Genomic DNA, 12,962 nt, shown 5'->3' on the forward strand with positions numbered 1-12,962 from the left:
TGAGAGCCTGTGTGAATTGCTGTGCTGGCTGCCGAGCCCCCTGACCTGGGCTATGCTGCTGATGGAAAATACATGCTTGATTTCAAAGCCTAGGACTCAAGGAGGGTGTAGAGCGCCTCAGTAGTGATCTTTATGTTCAGCTTATTGAGTGTATGTTGATATGCTAATGTCTTGGCTTAGTTAAAACATGAAAGCTAATTTTGACTTAGAAACTAGAGAACGTAGAAGGCCATCTGTGGCACAACTGTGTTTCTGTTGGACAGAGAACAGGATAGAGTGATAAAGGGCTTGGCTGGCCACTGTTTCTGCCTCTCTGGCCCAGCCTATCTTTTGTTGCCAAAACCTTGACAGTTTGAAATGCTCAAAAACCATATCAGGAACGCCTAGCCAGTGACTCCTGGGAAAGCGCAGTGGCTACCTCCTCTGTGCAGAGGCTGTATTCTGAGTTCTGTCCTGTGTCACATACTGAGATCATGTAGTCCCTGAGATTGGAATGCCCACTCTCAACCCTGAAACAGGCCCCAGGGGACCACCAAAGTATATTGAACAGCAATTCTGCTGCCTAGTGGTTATAGAGACACACCCCTTAGGAGTCACAACACATGAGCTTCAGAATCTGCAGGCTCATGAGGAATGCACAGCCATCAAGTTCCTGGTACAGATGAATAATTGAATAGCCTGGAAAGGCCAAGAAAGACAGTTCTGTATAGGTGGACAGTGGAACCACCTGGCCCCAGAATGCAGAAAATGCAGCCTGCGCTGTCATCACTTTGGGGAAATGCAGTGTGATGGTAGAGGAGGAGCCCCTCCAACTCCTAAAGTTTCCTTCCTGTGCTGCCCCACCTTGAAAACCCAGCCTCACCAGGTCTGGTAGCCTTTAATCCTAGCACTCAGGAGACAGAAGCAGCTGGATCTCTGGGTTTGAGGCCAGCCAGTTTGAGCAGAGCTTCTCAGTCTCTGAGCATCACTTGGCCTTCACCAGGTTGCTTACTATGCCCTTTCTGTTAGTGGAGACCAGAGAGCTTCAGTGTGTGGGAGCTCCAGGCCTAACTTGAACTACAGCACTGTCTGAACAGTCTTGTATTCTCTTAGACAGGCCCCCACCTCACACCCAGTTCCAGAGAAGTTTCTACTTCAAAGGCAGCCCTTCTGCTTCTCTCTAGGACAAATCTTGTGTCAGGAACAAGGGTGGCAAGATGACGGGGCAGTCCTCAGCCTCACTTGACTGTTGGTCTTCACTTGCCCATGGAGGGTCTTGGATGCCACAGAGTGTTTGAGGGGCCTGTCCTTGTGCTGTTGGACTTGTTAGTTTGATTTCATCAGCAGAGGACTGGCTTGGTGCCCTGAGGATGCTAAACATCCAGGATGTTCAGATCAGAGGTCCAGTGTGGGCCAGCTCTGCCTGTCAGAGTCTCTGGTGCTGGGTAGAGGAAGGGGAAGTGACTAGGAGTCCAGCAGAATGGCCTCCTCCCCACATGGGGACAGCATGGCTGCACCCAAACTGTGGTGCAAACAGAGAAGCAAGCCCTCCTTGGAGCCACTGCTTAGCTGCCTGCCAGTCCCCGGACAGTGGGGTAGAAGTGTGGTTCTAAGTGTGCAGGCCCAGGGGGTACTGCAGCTCATGGGGACAGAAGGACTCAAGGTTTCGTTTTGGTCTTGCCCACAGCACTGACAGAGCTCCAGTGACCCTGCACCTGGACGGCATTGTGCAAGTCCTGAACTGCCACCTCAGTGACACAGCCATTGGGATGATGACCAGGATTGCCGTTCTCAAGTGGCTCTACCATCTCTACATCAAAACTCCCCGCAAGGTGAGCTTGGACCTAGCTCCTCAGAAGGCCGGTGGTCATCTAAAGGTCCACCTTGGGCTTTCAGGGCCTGCCCACACTCAGTGCTGGGGGTATGGCCATCTACAGAAAGCCTGGCAGACAGAAGGCTGGCAGGTGCTGTGAGGTGCTGTGGGCCAGGGAAGGGGCGGGGGAGTAACAGACCTGTAGCGTGTTGTCTGCACTGAGCCCAGTCTCGGGAGCAGGGAGCTCACAGGCACCCCCTTTCTCTGCTTTCCAGATGTTCCGGCACACAGACAGCCTCTTTCCTATCCTACTTCAGACATTATCTGATGAATCCGATGAGGTAGGTCCTCAAGCCCAGCTTTCTTTCTGAAACACCAGTTACCCAGCCTTCCTTTTAGTGAGCTGGAGGACTCTTCATAGCTTAGATATGCTTGTCTGGTTGATGTTGTGTTCTTAAACCAAAACTGCACTTAGCATTCCAAGGAAGGATAGTTCTTCCGAGGGTCATTCTGGAACACTTGGGGTAGGACATGAGTTTATAGCTCTACCTGAGTTTGTTTTCCCTGGAAGAGTTGTGAGTGTGACTTTGAGGTCACCCTGCCTGAGAACAAGGTCTGGCCCTGCCTTGCTGCCTGAACCCCTCTGCCTCGATTTCCTCTTCTGTCTGATGAGGATAGCAGAAGTACGTGTGTTTTGCATTGAAACAGATGTGTGTAAAGGGCTATGTGGTTGTATTCTTTCAGCTGCATACCAGTTGGGCTACCAACTTAAAACTGGTCCCAAAGCCTTGCTTTATTGGGGTCATCATGAGCTGCTAGTGTGAAAAGGAGAGGGTGGCCTGGATGGGGACAGGGCATTCCAACTCACCATTACTCTGCCTTCATTCTTGGCATCTTTGCCCCAGAGTTCAGGCAGGGATTCTTTTCAGGGCTCCCTGCCTCTTAGCCAAGGGGCAGGGCATCCCTATTTTCGAGGACACAGATCCTCCATCATCCAGATGGGCCCTTCTGGCTGTGTATTGGATGCTGATGGTCTAAGCTGTGATGTGGCCTCTCCCTTGTCTGGGCTCTCAGTCACTGTGAGCGTAGAGCAGTGTCTTGTCTCCACATAGCAGTGGGCATATGACTTGCACAATAGGGTCATGGGAGAGGACGGGATTGGGGTTGGGAGAAAAGGACATTGTTCAGTTTCCTTGGAATGATGCAGCTTGGTCTTCCCTAGACTGGAATGAGGCTAACTTAGGGCCCTAGCAACTGTCCTGCAACCTGAATTTGCTTTCTTGAGCCTGGGCTGATGAGAAAAGCCAGCAGGCAGGTATCACCCTCCTGGTCCTCTCAGGTTCTCTACATTTCCAGAAAAATCCCAAATAGATGATGTGTGCCCACCCTTGGCCCCTCTGCCCACACACCCTCCTCTCCCCCACCCCTTCCCCTTGCAGTTTGAGAGCCAGGTGGATGTGTGGCCCAGTTCTCCTGTGAGCCGAGTGACTCCCCAAGGGGTTCAGAGCAGAAAGGAAGGGAGAACTCTGCTGATTGCCTCTTTCCTTCCATGGGCTTCACTGGAAGCAGCTGAGCTTTCAGTCCTTTAAACTGAGTTGTTAATCCCAGCCAGCCGCCTTTGCTTGGAACTGGCTTTTGTGTGTGCGTGTGTTTAGTGGGAGCGGGGAGATACAGTCCATTAAACTGCTCTGCTCAGGTTGCGGCTGTGGAAACGCGATTTGCCGAAGTGCCAATGTTGTCAGGGCTTTGGGGCACATCTTGTGGGCCTCATGAGGAGAGGATTAAAGCTGATCTTGAGGACAGTTTTTTGCGGGGAGGTACTATGAGAGAATGGCCTCTCTTTCCTGCCTTTCTAAAGGGATCTGGGGACCTTGATAATCACTGGTGAGTCAGGTTGGTGCCCTGCTCTCGTTCTTCACCAGGGTGCCATTCCTGAAGGTCCCCTGCCCAGTCTCTTTGACCTTCAGGACATTCTGTGGACTTGGCAGTGGGAGTCCTTTCCTCCTGGGTCCTCTGTAGTAGATACAGGAAGTGTTCCATGGTAGGTTTTTCCAAATTTTCCAGGCACTGCTCTGATCTCCCTGGAGCTGCCTGGGGTTCACAGACCATGCTGGACTCTGGTTGTAGACGTTAGAGAACCTCAGAGCAGATCTGGGGGAGGAGGTAGCTCTGTTATTTCCATTTTGCAGTACACACCAAAAAAAAAAAAAAAAAAAAAAAAAACCTAAGACTTTAACTTGCCCACAACTAAGAGATGCTGGAGCCTAAACTCAAAACCAGATCTGTTTGAAGCCAAACTCCACCCCTTTAACTGTGTGACTACCGCTGTGTCCCATCAAGTATAGAACCACCTGGGAGGTGGGCACTTGGGTTTCCTCCTGATTTCTCCAGAAGAATCACAGCCCTTTTTGCCCTTGTTCTGTGCAGATTCTCAGTTCAGTATGGAACGTTTTATATTTTGAAAAGGCCCTAAATCCTTTGTCTTCTTTGCTTCTTGATTTGAGGAAGCTCTTTGTATATGTAAGACATCTATTTGTCACCTCTGTTGGAAATGTTTTTCTCTCTCAGTAGTAATACTGTCATAAACCCTCTGGTTTATACTGTATTCCTCACTCTGGTTTAGAGCCACTAACCCCAAGAGACGGCATGTACCCAGGTGTTGATGATGCAAGAGCCAGGCATGGGGAAGACAGAGCTCAGAGACCTAGCTCACCCACATACACACACACACACACACACACACACACACACACACACTGTATTCTGCAGTCCTCTTAGCCTGCACCAGAGTGTCTTGACTGCCATTGTTCTTAAGTTCTGCCAGAGTGACAGATTGGTAGGCCACACCCTTCTGGCATGCATTGTCTAGTCTTCCTTTCTTCAGGATAAGTGGCTGTTTCCTCCCTACCGCCTGTTCCTTGTAGACATTATCGGAATCCTTTTTGTCAGAAACAGTTTGCAGGTGTCAAATTAATATTCTTGGCACTGAAGTAGAAATCCTCCCATTAGCTACAGATCCAATTACTTGTTATGAGGAATGTGACCCTGATTTCCCCAACATGGAATGCAGTGCACATGTTCAGAGCTTTCTGGTGGACCTCTATGCTAGGGTCTGCTGCTTCCCCTTCCCAGAAGGTGCCAGGTGACAGCTGCTGGTTCCCTGAGAAAAATCTGCCTGAAGACAGGGTTCTCTCTGCCTTCCTGATAGGCTGGACCCGGAGGCTTCAGGTGACCCATGCTTCCCATACGTAGGGGGCTCCCAGCCTACATTTAGAATTCTCATGGGAAAGGGGTGGCACTCAGTCTCAGAAGAGACCTAGAAGGACCATGTGTCCCCTCTGAGTGAATGTGGACAGCCTGAACAGTCGGCTTCCAGTCACAGGGCAGAATCCTACCTCTGGGCTATCCTTGGTGGTGGCCTTGCATAAGGAATTTAACCTGCCTGAGCCATGAAATGATGCTAACGAAGTCCACACCTTTTAGTTCTGCCTTTTAGACAGAACACAGAGACACAGCACACACAGACTCTGCCCACCCCAGTCACCTTCCTGTCCTCCTAGGTTCACCTATTGAGAAATTGGCTTTTTCGAAACATTGAATTCCCCTGCCTTGGGAGCAAGGCTCATATCCATCCAGTAAGTCATCTTGTCCTTCAGTGACACCTCAGGGTTTGTATGAGGATTGCATTCATAGTGAAGGCAACACAGCATTTTTATTCTGTTAGGATCTAGAATGGCATCCCTTCCTGGTAATGTTCACTCCTGGGTGACAGTGCAGCTTGGTGGCTAGGGACACAAGCCTTAGGATCAGGCAGTCCAGTCCAATCCTGGCTCTGCCACCTAATGGTTAGCCAGCCTGTTCCCATAAAGGAAAAATAACAAAGGCACCTCCCTCCCTCTAGGTGTGTTGGAAGGGTTAGATGAACTCGTGAGCATCAGATGCTAAGCCCAGGACCCAGAATGCAGGATGGCCCTGTGGTAAACAGAGGCTCCTTAGACTCTGGAGGTCATTCTGTAGAAGACCGCAGCAAGATGAGCCCCATGTCTCCTCACAGCCTTCTCCCCTCAGTTTCTCCAGCCAGCACCTAATCACAGGGTGCCCTCATATCTGTCTTCCTCCTGCCTGTGGGGCAAAGAGCAGGCTAAGGAACCTGTGTTCTGAAAGAAAACCAGCTGTGGGTAATGGGGAAGCGAAGAGCGCCCCTTCATGTCCTTCCTCTCCTCCCTCAGCCTCCCCAGAAGCCCTGGGTTGGAACTGGCATTCAGTGCCAGCCTCACTTCTTAGAACCCTGTCATCAGCCTGTTCCACCATGTCTGAAACATTGCTCCTCGTACTAGCTGAGGAAGGCTCCAGCTGGCTGCCTCAGGTCCAGGGAGAAAAAGGACATCATTGGCAGAGACTCATTAGGACCTCAGCAGCCATGGCCTCTCTCTCAGAAGCAAGCCCCCCCCCCCCCCCAGAGCAGTAAGTAGACCCTGCTGGGTCCCACCTTACTGTAGACCTGTCCTCTCAGCATGGCTTGTTTGGCATACCCTGCCTCAGCAGCTCAGGTCCCAGAAGAGATTACCAACCCAGGAGAAGCTCCTTGCTTTTCCCCTCTCTTAACTTCAAAGTCACTGTCAAGAGAAGCTGCTGACAAGAGCGGTAGCCCGATGTGAGTGATGCAAAAGCAGCCAAGAGAATGAGAACCACCCTTCTAGCCAGTGTGTCCCGGAGCATCCTGGAGCATCCCGGAGCATTGCTCACAGCTGTGGTAGTCGTGGGCCTTTGATGTACCTGTGGGGTAGGTCTAAGGGATAACTTAGGGCACTTGAGAGAGTCCCCTGCAAGGACAGTGATGATCCCTGATCTAAGACAGACCATCCTGTCCCGTCCTCAGCTGATGGGATGTATCAGAAGTACCCAGACCTATGAGCACCCCTGCCTAGACTGAGCCCTGAGGAGAGCAGACTTGGGCATCCTTGAGCTGCTGGCTGCCCTCACTGGTGTACCTCTCTGCCTATACTGCTAGTCTCCAATTCTGGGCCTCTTGGTCCCTCACCAATAGGGTGGGGCCCCAGGGATGAGCCTGCTAGGCCCTGGGCCTCATTTGAGGAAGGGTTTGCCCTGGCAGGAGTTGGGAAGTTAAACTTGTTTTCGTGGTGCAGGCCTCTGGAGAAAGGCAACAGAAAAGCTAAAGAGATTCTTGGCCCTCAAGGGAAGGGGCTTGCCTGGCCAAGTCACACTGCCAAAGACCCTCTCAGGGCTCATTTGTCACTGAAGGAGCAGCTCAGGCTTTGCTGGACGGCGTTCTTAATGTGGGTTCTCCAGGCAGGTGCCAGTCCTAGCACCCTGAGCAGATCAGGGAGACACTACTGTGTCCTTTGCATTTTGATTTTACATTTATTCATATGTCTGTCTGCTTGTCTATGTCCATGTCTGTGTGGCAGTCAGAGCATAGCTTGTGGGATTCAGTTCTTTCCTTCTTCTACTGGGTGGGTTCTGGAGATCAAATTCAGATCATCTGGCTTGGTGGGAAGCCTACACACACACACACACACACACATCCCACCAGCTGAAGCTACCTTTAGCTCAGGACTCTGGCTTGGTGGGAAGCCTACACACACACACACACACACACACACACACACACACACACCTGAGACTACCTTTATTCAGTCTCAAGGCTTTAGCTCAGGACTCTGGCTTGGTGGGAAGCCTACACACACACACACACACACACACACACACACACACCTACACACACACACACACACACACACACACACACACACACACACCTGAGACTACCTTTATTCAGTCTCAAGGCCAAGCAGCCCTGTTGTCCCATTGAGTCCCCTTGCTTCTCAGTATACCTAATCACAGCCGTAAGCACCTTGATTTCCCTGTTATCAAGGAGTCTTGCCCTTCAGTCTGGTGAGCTTGGGCTTTCCTGCTCTGTTTAGTGACATTGACATGAAAAGGGAGCTGCGACCAACAGCTTGCTAGGAGAAGGCTGTGGTCTTGTAGATTCCAAGGTGACCGGGCCTCTTCTGTCCCCAGAGGGAAGGCCTTCAGTTGAAGATTAGCCACTTGAGGATCTGCCTCCTAATAGGGGCTTGTAGTTAAATAGAGGCACTTGTACCAAAGGCAACTTGAGGAGCCAATGATGGCCCCTTCTGATAGCCTCAGGGGCCGTCTTCTTCAGACACCCTGCTGCAGTGTGCCTGTGAGAGGACAGGACATATACATAGGTCCACTGTTCTAGTGCATCTGTCTTATGTCTTCATTTCTTTTCCTGTTGCTGTGGCGGGGTCCCCTGACAAAGGCAACTTAAAGGAGAACTGGCTCGCATTCAAGGGTACATGCAGTCCATCATAGCGTGGTCAATCAGGCAGGAGCTTGAAGCAACTGGTAACATATCCACAGTCAGAAAGCAGAAAGATAAGTAAATGCATGCTGCTGCACAGTTCCCTTTCTCATTATACAGTCCAGGATCCCCTGCCCAAGGAATGGCACCCACAATGGGCTAGTCTTCCCACCTCGATTAGTACAAGCAAGATAATCTCCCATAGGCATATCCAAAGGTCTGTATCCCAGGTGATGCTAGTTTTTGTCAAAGTAGCATTCATTACCAACATCTGTTGTCTCAGCAAATCTGCCCAGTAGTCCTAGAATGGTTTCAGTTCTCCCAGCTTGACTTAGAAGGTTCATACATAAGGAAGATAGCTCACCCAAGGTCATGCAGCCAAGAGCTAGAATTGGGAGCTGGGTAGATCTGATTCCAGGGGATCTAAAAGCCCACATAGACTCTCTGCTGTGAACAGAGGTCAGCTCAGACTAGGGTACAGCTTCATGTAGGACTGGTCTCATATTGCCCTAATAGAATTTTGTCTGTGGCTGGCCTTCAGTTATGAATGTACCTTCTCTCTCTGAGCATTTGACCTTGCTTCCTTGCCTTTTCTTGTGGGCTACCTCTGGACTGCTCACAGATGGGACAGGGAGTTGGTAGCTCTCTCACTCCAGGCTCAGACCAGAAACCCTCTCTATCCTCCATCTGGTCTTCTAAAAAGCTGAGGCCAATGACTGAGATCGCCAGGGGTCTCAGAGTTCAGGAGGCCTCTGGTCCCATGCCACCCAGTTCTCCACAGGACCAGCTTTCTTCTCTGAGACGCTGGAGTTGGACGGGATTGTCCTTGGTCCTTTCCAGCTCTGACTTTGTGTGGTCCTGACTCTACTCCCTGGAATACTAATGCTGTGTGCTCAAAAGCAGACAGTCTTCCCTAAGAATGGGACTTGTTCTTCCTTCTCAGTTCCTTGCCTCCGTTTTTATTTCACTCCAGTTTTCATCCCATCTACTCTCCAAAACAAATAAAAACAACCTCTCCACTTCTGCCTCAATTCCACTGGCTTCTTTAAAATCAGATTATCCAGTAAGGTTAGAATCTCCACCCATAACACTAAGCTAATGTCAGTAGCCAAGAGCTTAATTATTCCAGCCAGGAGCCTACTCCATGTGAGAAGATGGAGGGCTCAGGATTCTCCCCTGCTGAGGCACAGGGGCCTTGTCCTTAGCACTCAGTGCTGTGTCCCCACTCTGCTGACCCTGCAGCTTCCTACTTCCCTCTTCTCCCAAGTGGCAGGCGACAGGAGCTTCCAGACAGCAAGAGGAAGACACTGGAGCCCCATCCCAATCCCCATGTCTTCCTCTTAGGGACAGCCGGAGCCCCTGGCCCAGCTCCTCAGCAGTTGTACCTCACAGCTCAGCAAAAGTACCTGGAGCCACTACTGGGGACCTAGGGAGGATGTAGATCTTCTAAACTGAGTCCTTGTCAACAAGTCGTTGCCAAGGATGGGGGCACAACAGTTGTGTCTGTCAGGAGGGCCTCTGCTCTTTCTCATTCTAGATGTCACAGTTTTCTCAGTCTCTCCGTTAGCCTAGAGTGAATGGGGAACCCACAGTAACCACGGGAAGCCTGGAGTCATCCTACTCCACAAAGCCAGTTTTGTGGGCCAGGAGGGTCTGTCTGTTTATCTGTCTAGATACTTCGGTGGGACAGAGGGCAAACATTACCCATGAGGACAGTAACTACCCTGAGTGGAGTGGTGGAGCAGGCCTCTGCTTGGCCCCTGATGGAAGGGATAGGGTCGGCTGAGAAGGGCAGCAGAAAAGCAGGCTTGCTTTCCCGGGGTGGGGCCTGCTTGCAGCAGGAAGCCATAAACAAAGTTGGGTTCGGCGTTCTCCTGGGATAGGGAACTGAGTTACTTAAAGGGCTGGGTAAACCACCTGGCCCTGCTGCAGGCCCCCAGTGCCCATCTCTCCTTGAACTTCCAAAGAGATCACACCTCAGAGGCAAAGTTCAACCATTAGGCTTCAAAGCCCTGAAGCACTGTCCAAACTAGACTTCGTCAGAATCCTCTGCAGTTTCAAAGCCAGCTGCTTGGGCCTCATCCCAGATCCCCTGGGCTATAACCCTCAGCCTAGGCCTGGTTGCCTGGGCACTGGCATTTTTCACAAAATCCCAGGAGATGTATGTGGTGCACATGTCTGATTAGGAGACCAGCATGAGATTTGTGGAAGCTGGGACCCCCAGCTCTTAGGCTCCATTCCCTGTCCATGTAGTCTGGAGGCAGTAGCCAAGCCATAACCCTCTGTGCTCACCCATGCCCCACATATTGATCCTGGCATCTTTAGAAGTCAAGTGTTCTTCCAGATTGTGTTGGGTTTTTTCCTCCTCTTGAAAGCTGGATTTCAGTGGCAGTTTCCTGTGGGTTCACAAGACACTTGGGCCAGAAGAGGACCACTCTCCACAGTGACTGTTCAGCCCACTCACTGGCTCTGTCACAGACCTGATACCCAGCACTCATCTTTATCCTCCCAGCAGCCTCACAAGAGGATTGGGGTGGGGGGGGGGTCCATTTACTTAAGAGGAAACTGTTTCAAAGAACCCAGAGAAGTTAAGGACTTAATTTGGTCAGAATCTGGAGGTGGTTTCCTGAATCACTCAGAAGCCCATGTATGATCTCTCCTTTCCTCCCCTCTACACTCCTTCTCTTTCCCTGCCTTCTGCTCTCTCCCCTCTCTCCGTGTCCTCCTCCCTTCCCTCTCTCCCTCTTTCTCCATCCCTCTTTCTGTCTCTGTCCCCAGTACACCTCCTCCTGCACATGAAGGCTGGGCCAGGACTCCTCTGCCTTTCTATCCATCCCTTCATAGCACTTACCACTCTTTATATGGCAGCTCAGCTGTAAGGGAGGTCTGTGCAGCAGCCCATAACTGATGCTCAGAAACATTTCACAAGGTGAATTAACCAGGGTGGCTGCAGAGTGGGCTGGTCCCGCCCAGCCCTGTCCCTATCTCGGGCCAGGTGCTGTGGCAAGTTTCCAGGGTTAAGCAGAGATCTGAGGGAGTCGGGAACCCTCCCCTCTCCTGGTGACCATTGTGCAGGGGCTCATCACCTGGCAACAGAACTCCAGGGTGCATATGGACCACTCTCCAGCTGCACTGCGCTCAGAGAATTTCCAACCCTAAGAACTAGGAATTTGGGACAGTACAAGTGAGAACGGCTGGATCAGCAGGAAGGAAAAGCTGTGGGGTTCGGGGCTGGGGTCACCAGTCTCCTCTCTCAGTGGGTCCTACCTTAGGCTGCCCTTTCTTCTCTCCTGTATCCCAAGAGGGGCAACCACCAGCATCATCTACACTAACCTACACGACTAATCAGTGGGACTGACAGTAGCATATTGCCTTTGTATAGTCATTCCAGGTCTAGACACTAGGAAAGATCTCCAAAGTCCATTTGAAAAAAACAAAAAAAAAAAAAAGCTGCCCATATCCCCCTAGGCTGTGTACTCAGAGTCAAGCAACATTATCTGTGAGCTGTGTGTATGTACAGCTGGAAGTTACTTTGCTTTGCCAAGACACTGGAAAGCAACCTGAGTGGTTTTCTAATGGGAAAGGAAATGTGTCCACACCTGGACAGACCTCCTTACCCACCTGAATCCTGGACTTCTTCTTGGGCGGTGCTCATCTGGTTGCAGTAGGCAGGCTTCTAGTGGTGCCATGTAGACCACAGCTTTGCTCAGAATGCCAGCCTGCCTGCTGCTTTCTGGGTCTCTGCAGCTCCTGTTTACCTTGTGTCTAGGGTGGAGGCCTCCAGCCCCAGTGCCAGCTGGTGTGGGTGCATTTCCCACTGCTCTTGGCCTTCAGTCTGGCTTCCTAGGGTGAATTCTCTGGCTGATTCCCCAAGGCCCAGGGCAGCAAAAGCCAAGTCATATGTGGTCAGGAATGGAGGAGGCCTGGCCACTGAGCTATACCCTTAAAACAAAAGAAACAGGTTTCTATGTGGGCAGAAGCAGAAAGCCCAAGGTTCCTGTGAAAGCCAGGCCTCGGTGCCTCTGCCCTTCCTGTCAGCCTTGCTTCACAGCATGAGGGGCAGCCTGACCTGGCCCAGATCACCTGCAAGGCACTACAATCAGCTGTTCCGGACAGAGGCTTCAGATATTCCTTGGCATTGGCTTACACTGGCCAGAGTGCAGCGTCCAGATTCAGCATCCATCTCTCTCGCCAGTACAAAGTGTGCCTCTTGGGAACATTCTTGGATCTTCCTCCCAGCCAGCAGTGGAGAGAGCACAGTTTGGGAATTTCCTGACAATAGAAAAAAGATTCCCCTTCGAAGGAGCTGGGTTGCTGAGCCAACTGACACCTAGAGCCTTAACTAGCGCTTGTCTATATAAACTTAGAGCTTCCTAATGCTTCCTAGAGCTCAATAGGTACCTTAAAGTGGGACTCTTGTCCATCCATCCCTTTGGCAGCAGCTATTCTAAACAGCATCTTCTGTTTCCTACCCTGTGCTACAGGTCCTTATCTGCTAAGTGACTGCCTGGGGCTTAGAGCCCGAGTGTTGGTTGGAGACAAGGACAGGCTCCCCAGTGTGGGGACTTGAGCCTGCAGTACTTGTCTGCAGACTATAGCCTTACAAGCTGGGGCAGAGGAGCAGCCACAGTGCCTTGGAAAGGCAGAAAGCCTTCCAGTCCTACATCATTTCCTGAGCTGGGCTCTAGGCAGGGATCAGAGTGATGGACACCGTTAGACCAGCAAAAGATAGGAGAGAAGCAGGGCAGTCCAGGAGAGAGCTGCACTTGGCTGCTGGAAAATGATCTCACTGACAGATGACAGTGTCCACCTGTATCCTAT

General features: G+C 51.2%; 1 protein-coding gene across 1 annotated transcript in view; it reads left to right on the forward strand.

Moving 5' to 3' along the window:
• The window catches only part of Vac14 (VAC14 component of PIKFYVE complex), a 115,757-nt gene that overhangs the window by 44,883 nt on the left and 57,912 nt on the right, over positions 1-12,962 (forward strand). The window contains exons 11-12 of the mRNA XM_006974162.4: positions 1,667-1,811; positions 2,068-2,133. Of these exons, the coding sequence (XP_006974224.2) occupies positions 1,667-1,811; positions 2,068-2,133 (211 nt within the window). The remainder of the gene's footprint in view (positions 1-1,666; positions 1,812-2,067; positions 2,134-12,962) is intronic.

This window comes from Peromyscus maniculatus, chromosome 5, assembly GCF_049852395.1.
Source record: "Peromyscus maniculatus bairdii isolate BWxNUB_F1_BW_parent chromosome 5, HU_Pman_BW_mat_3.1, whole genome shotgun sequence".
In the NCBI taxonomy this organism is placed as follows: Eukaryota; Metazoa; Chordata; class Mammalia; order Rodentia; family Cricetidae; genus Peromyscus; species Peromyscus maniculatus.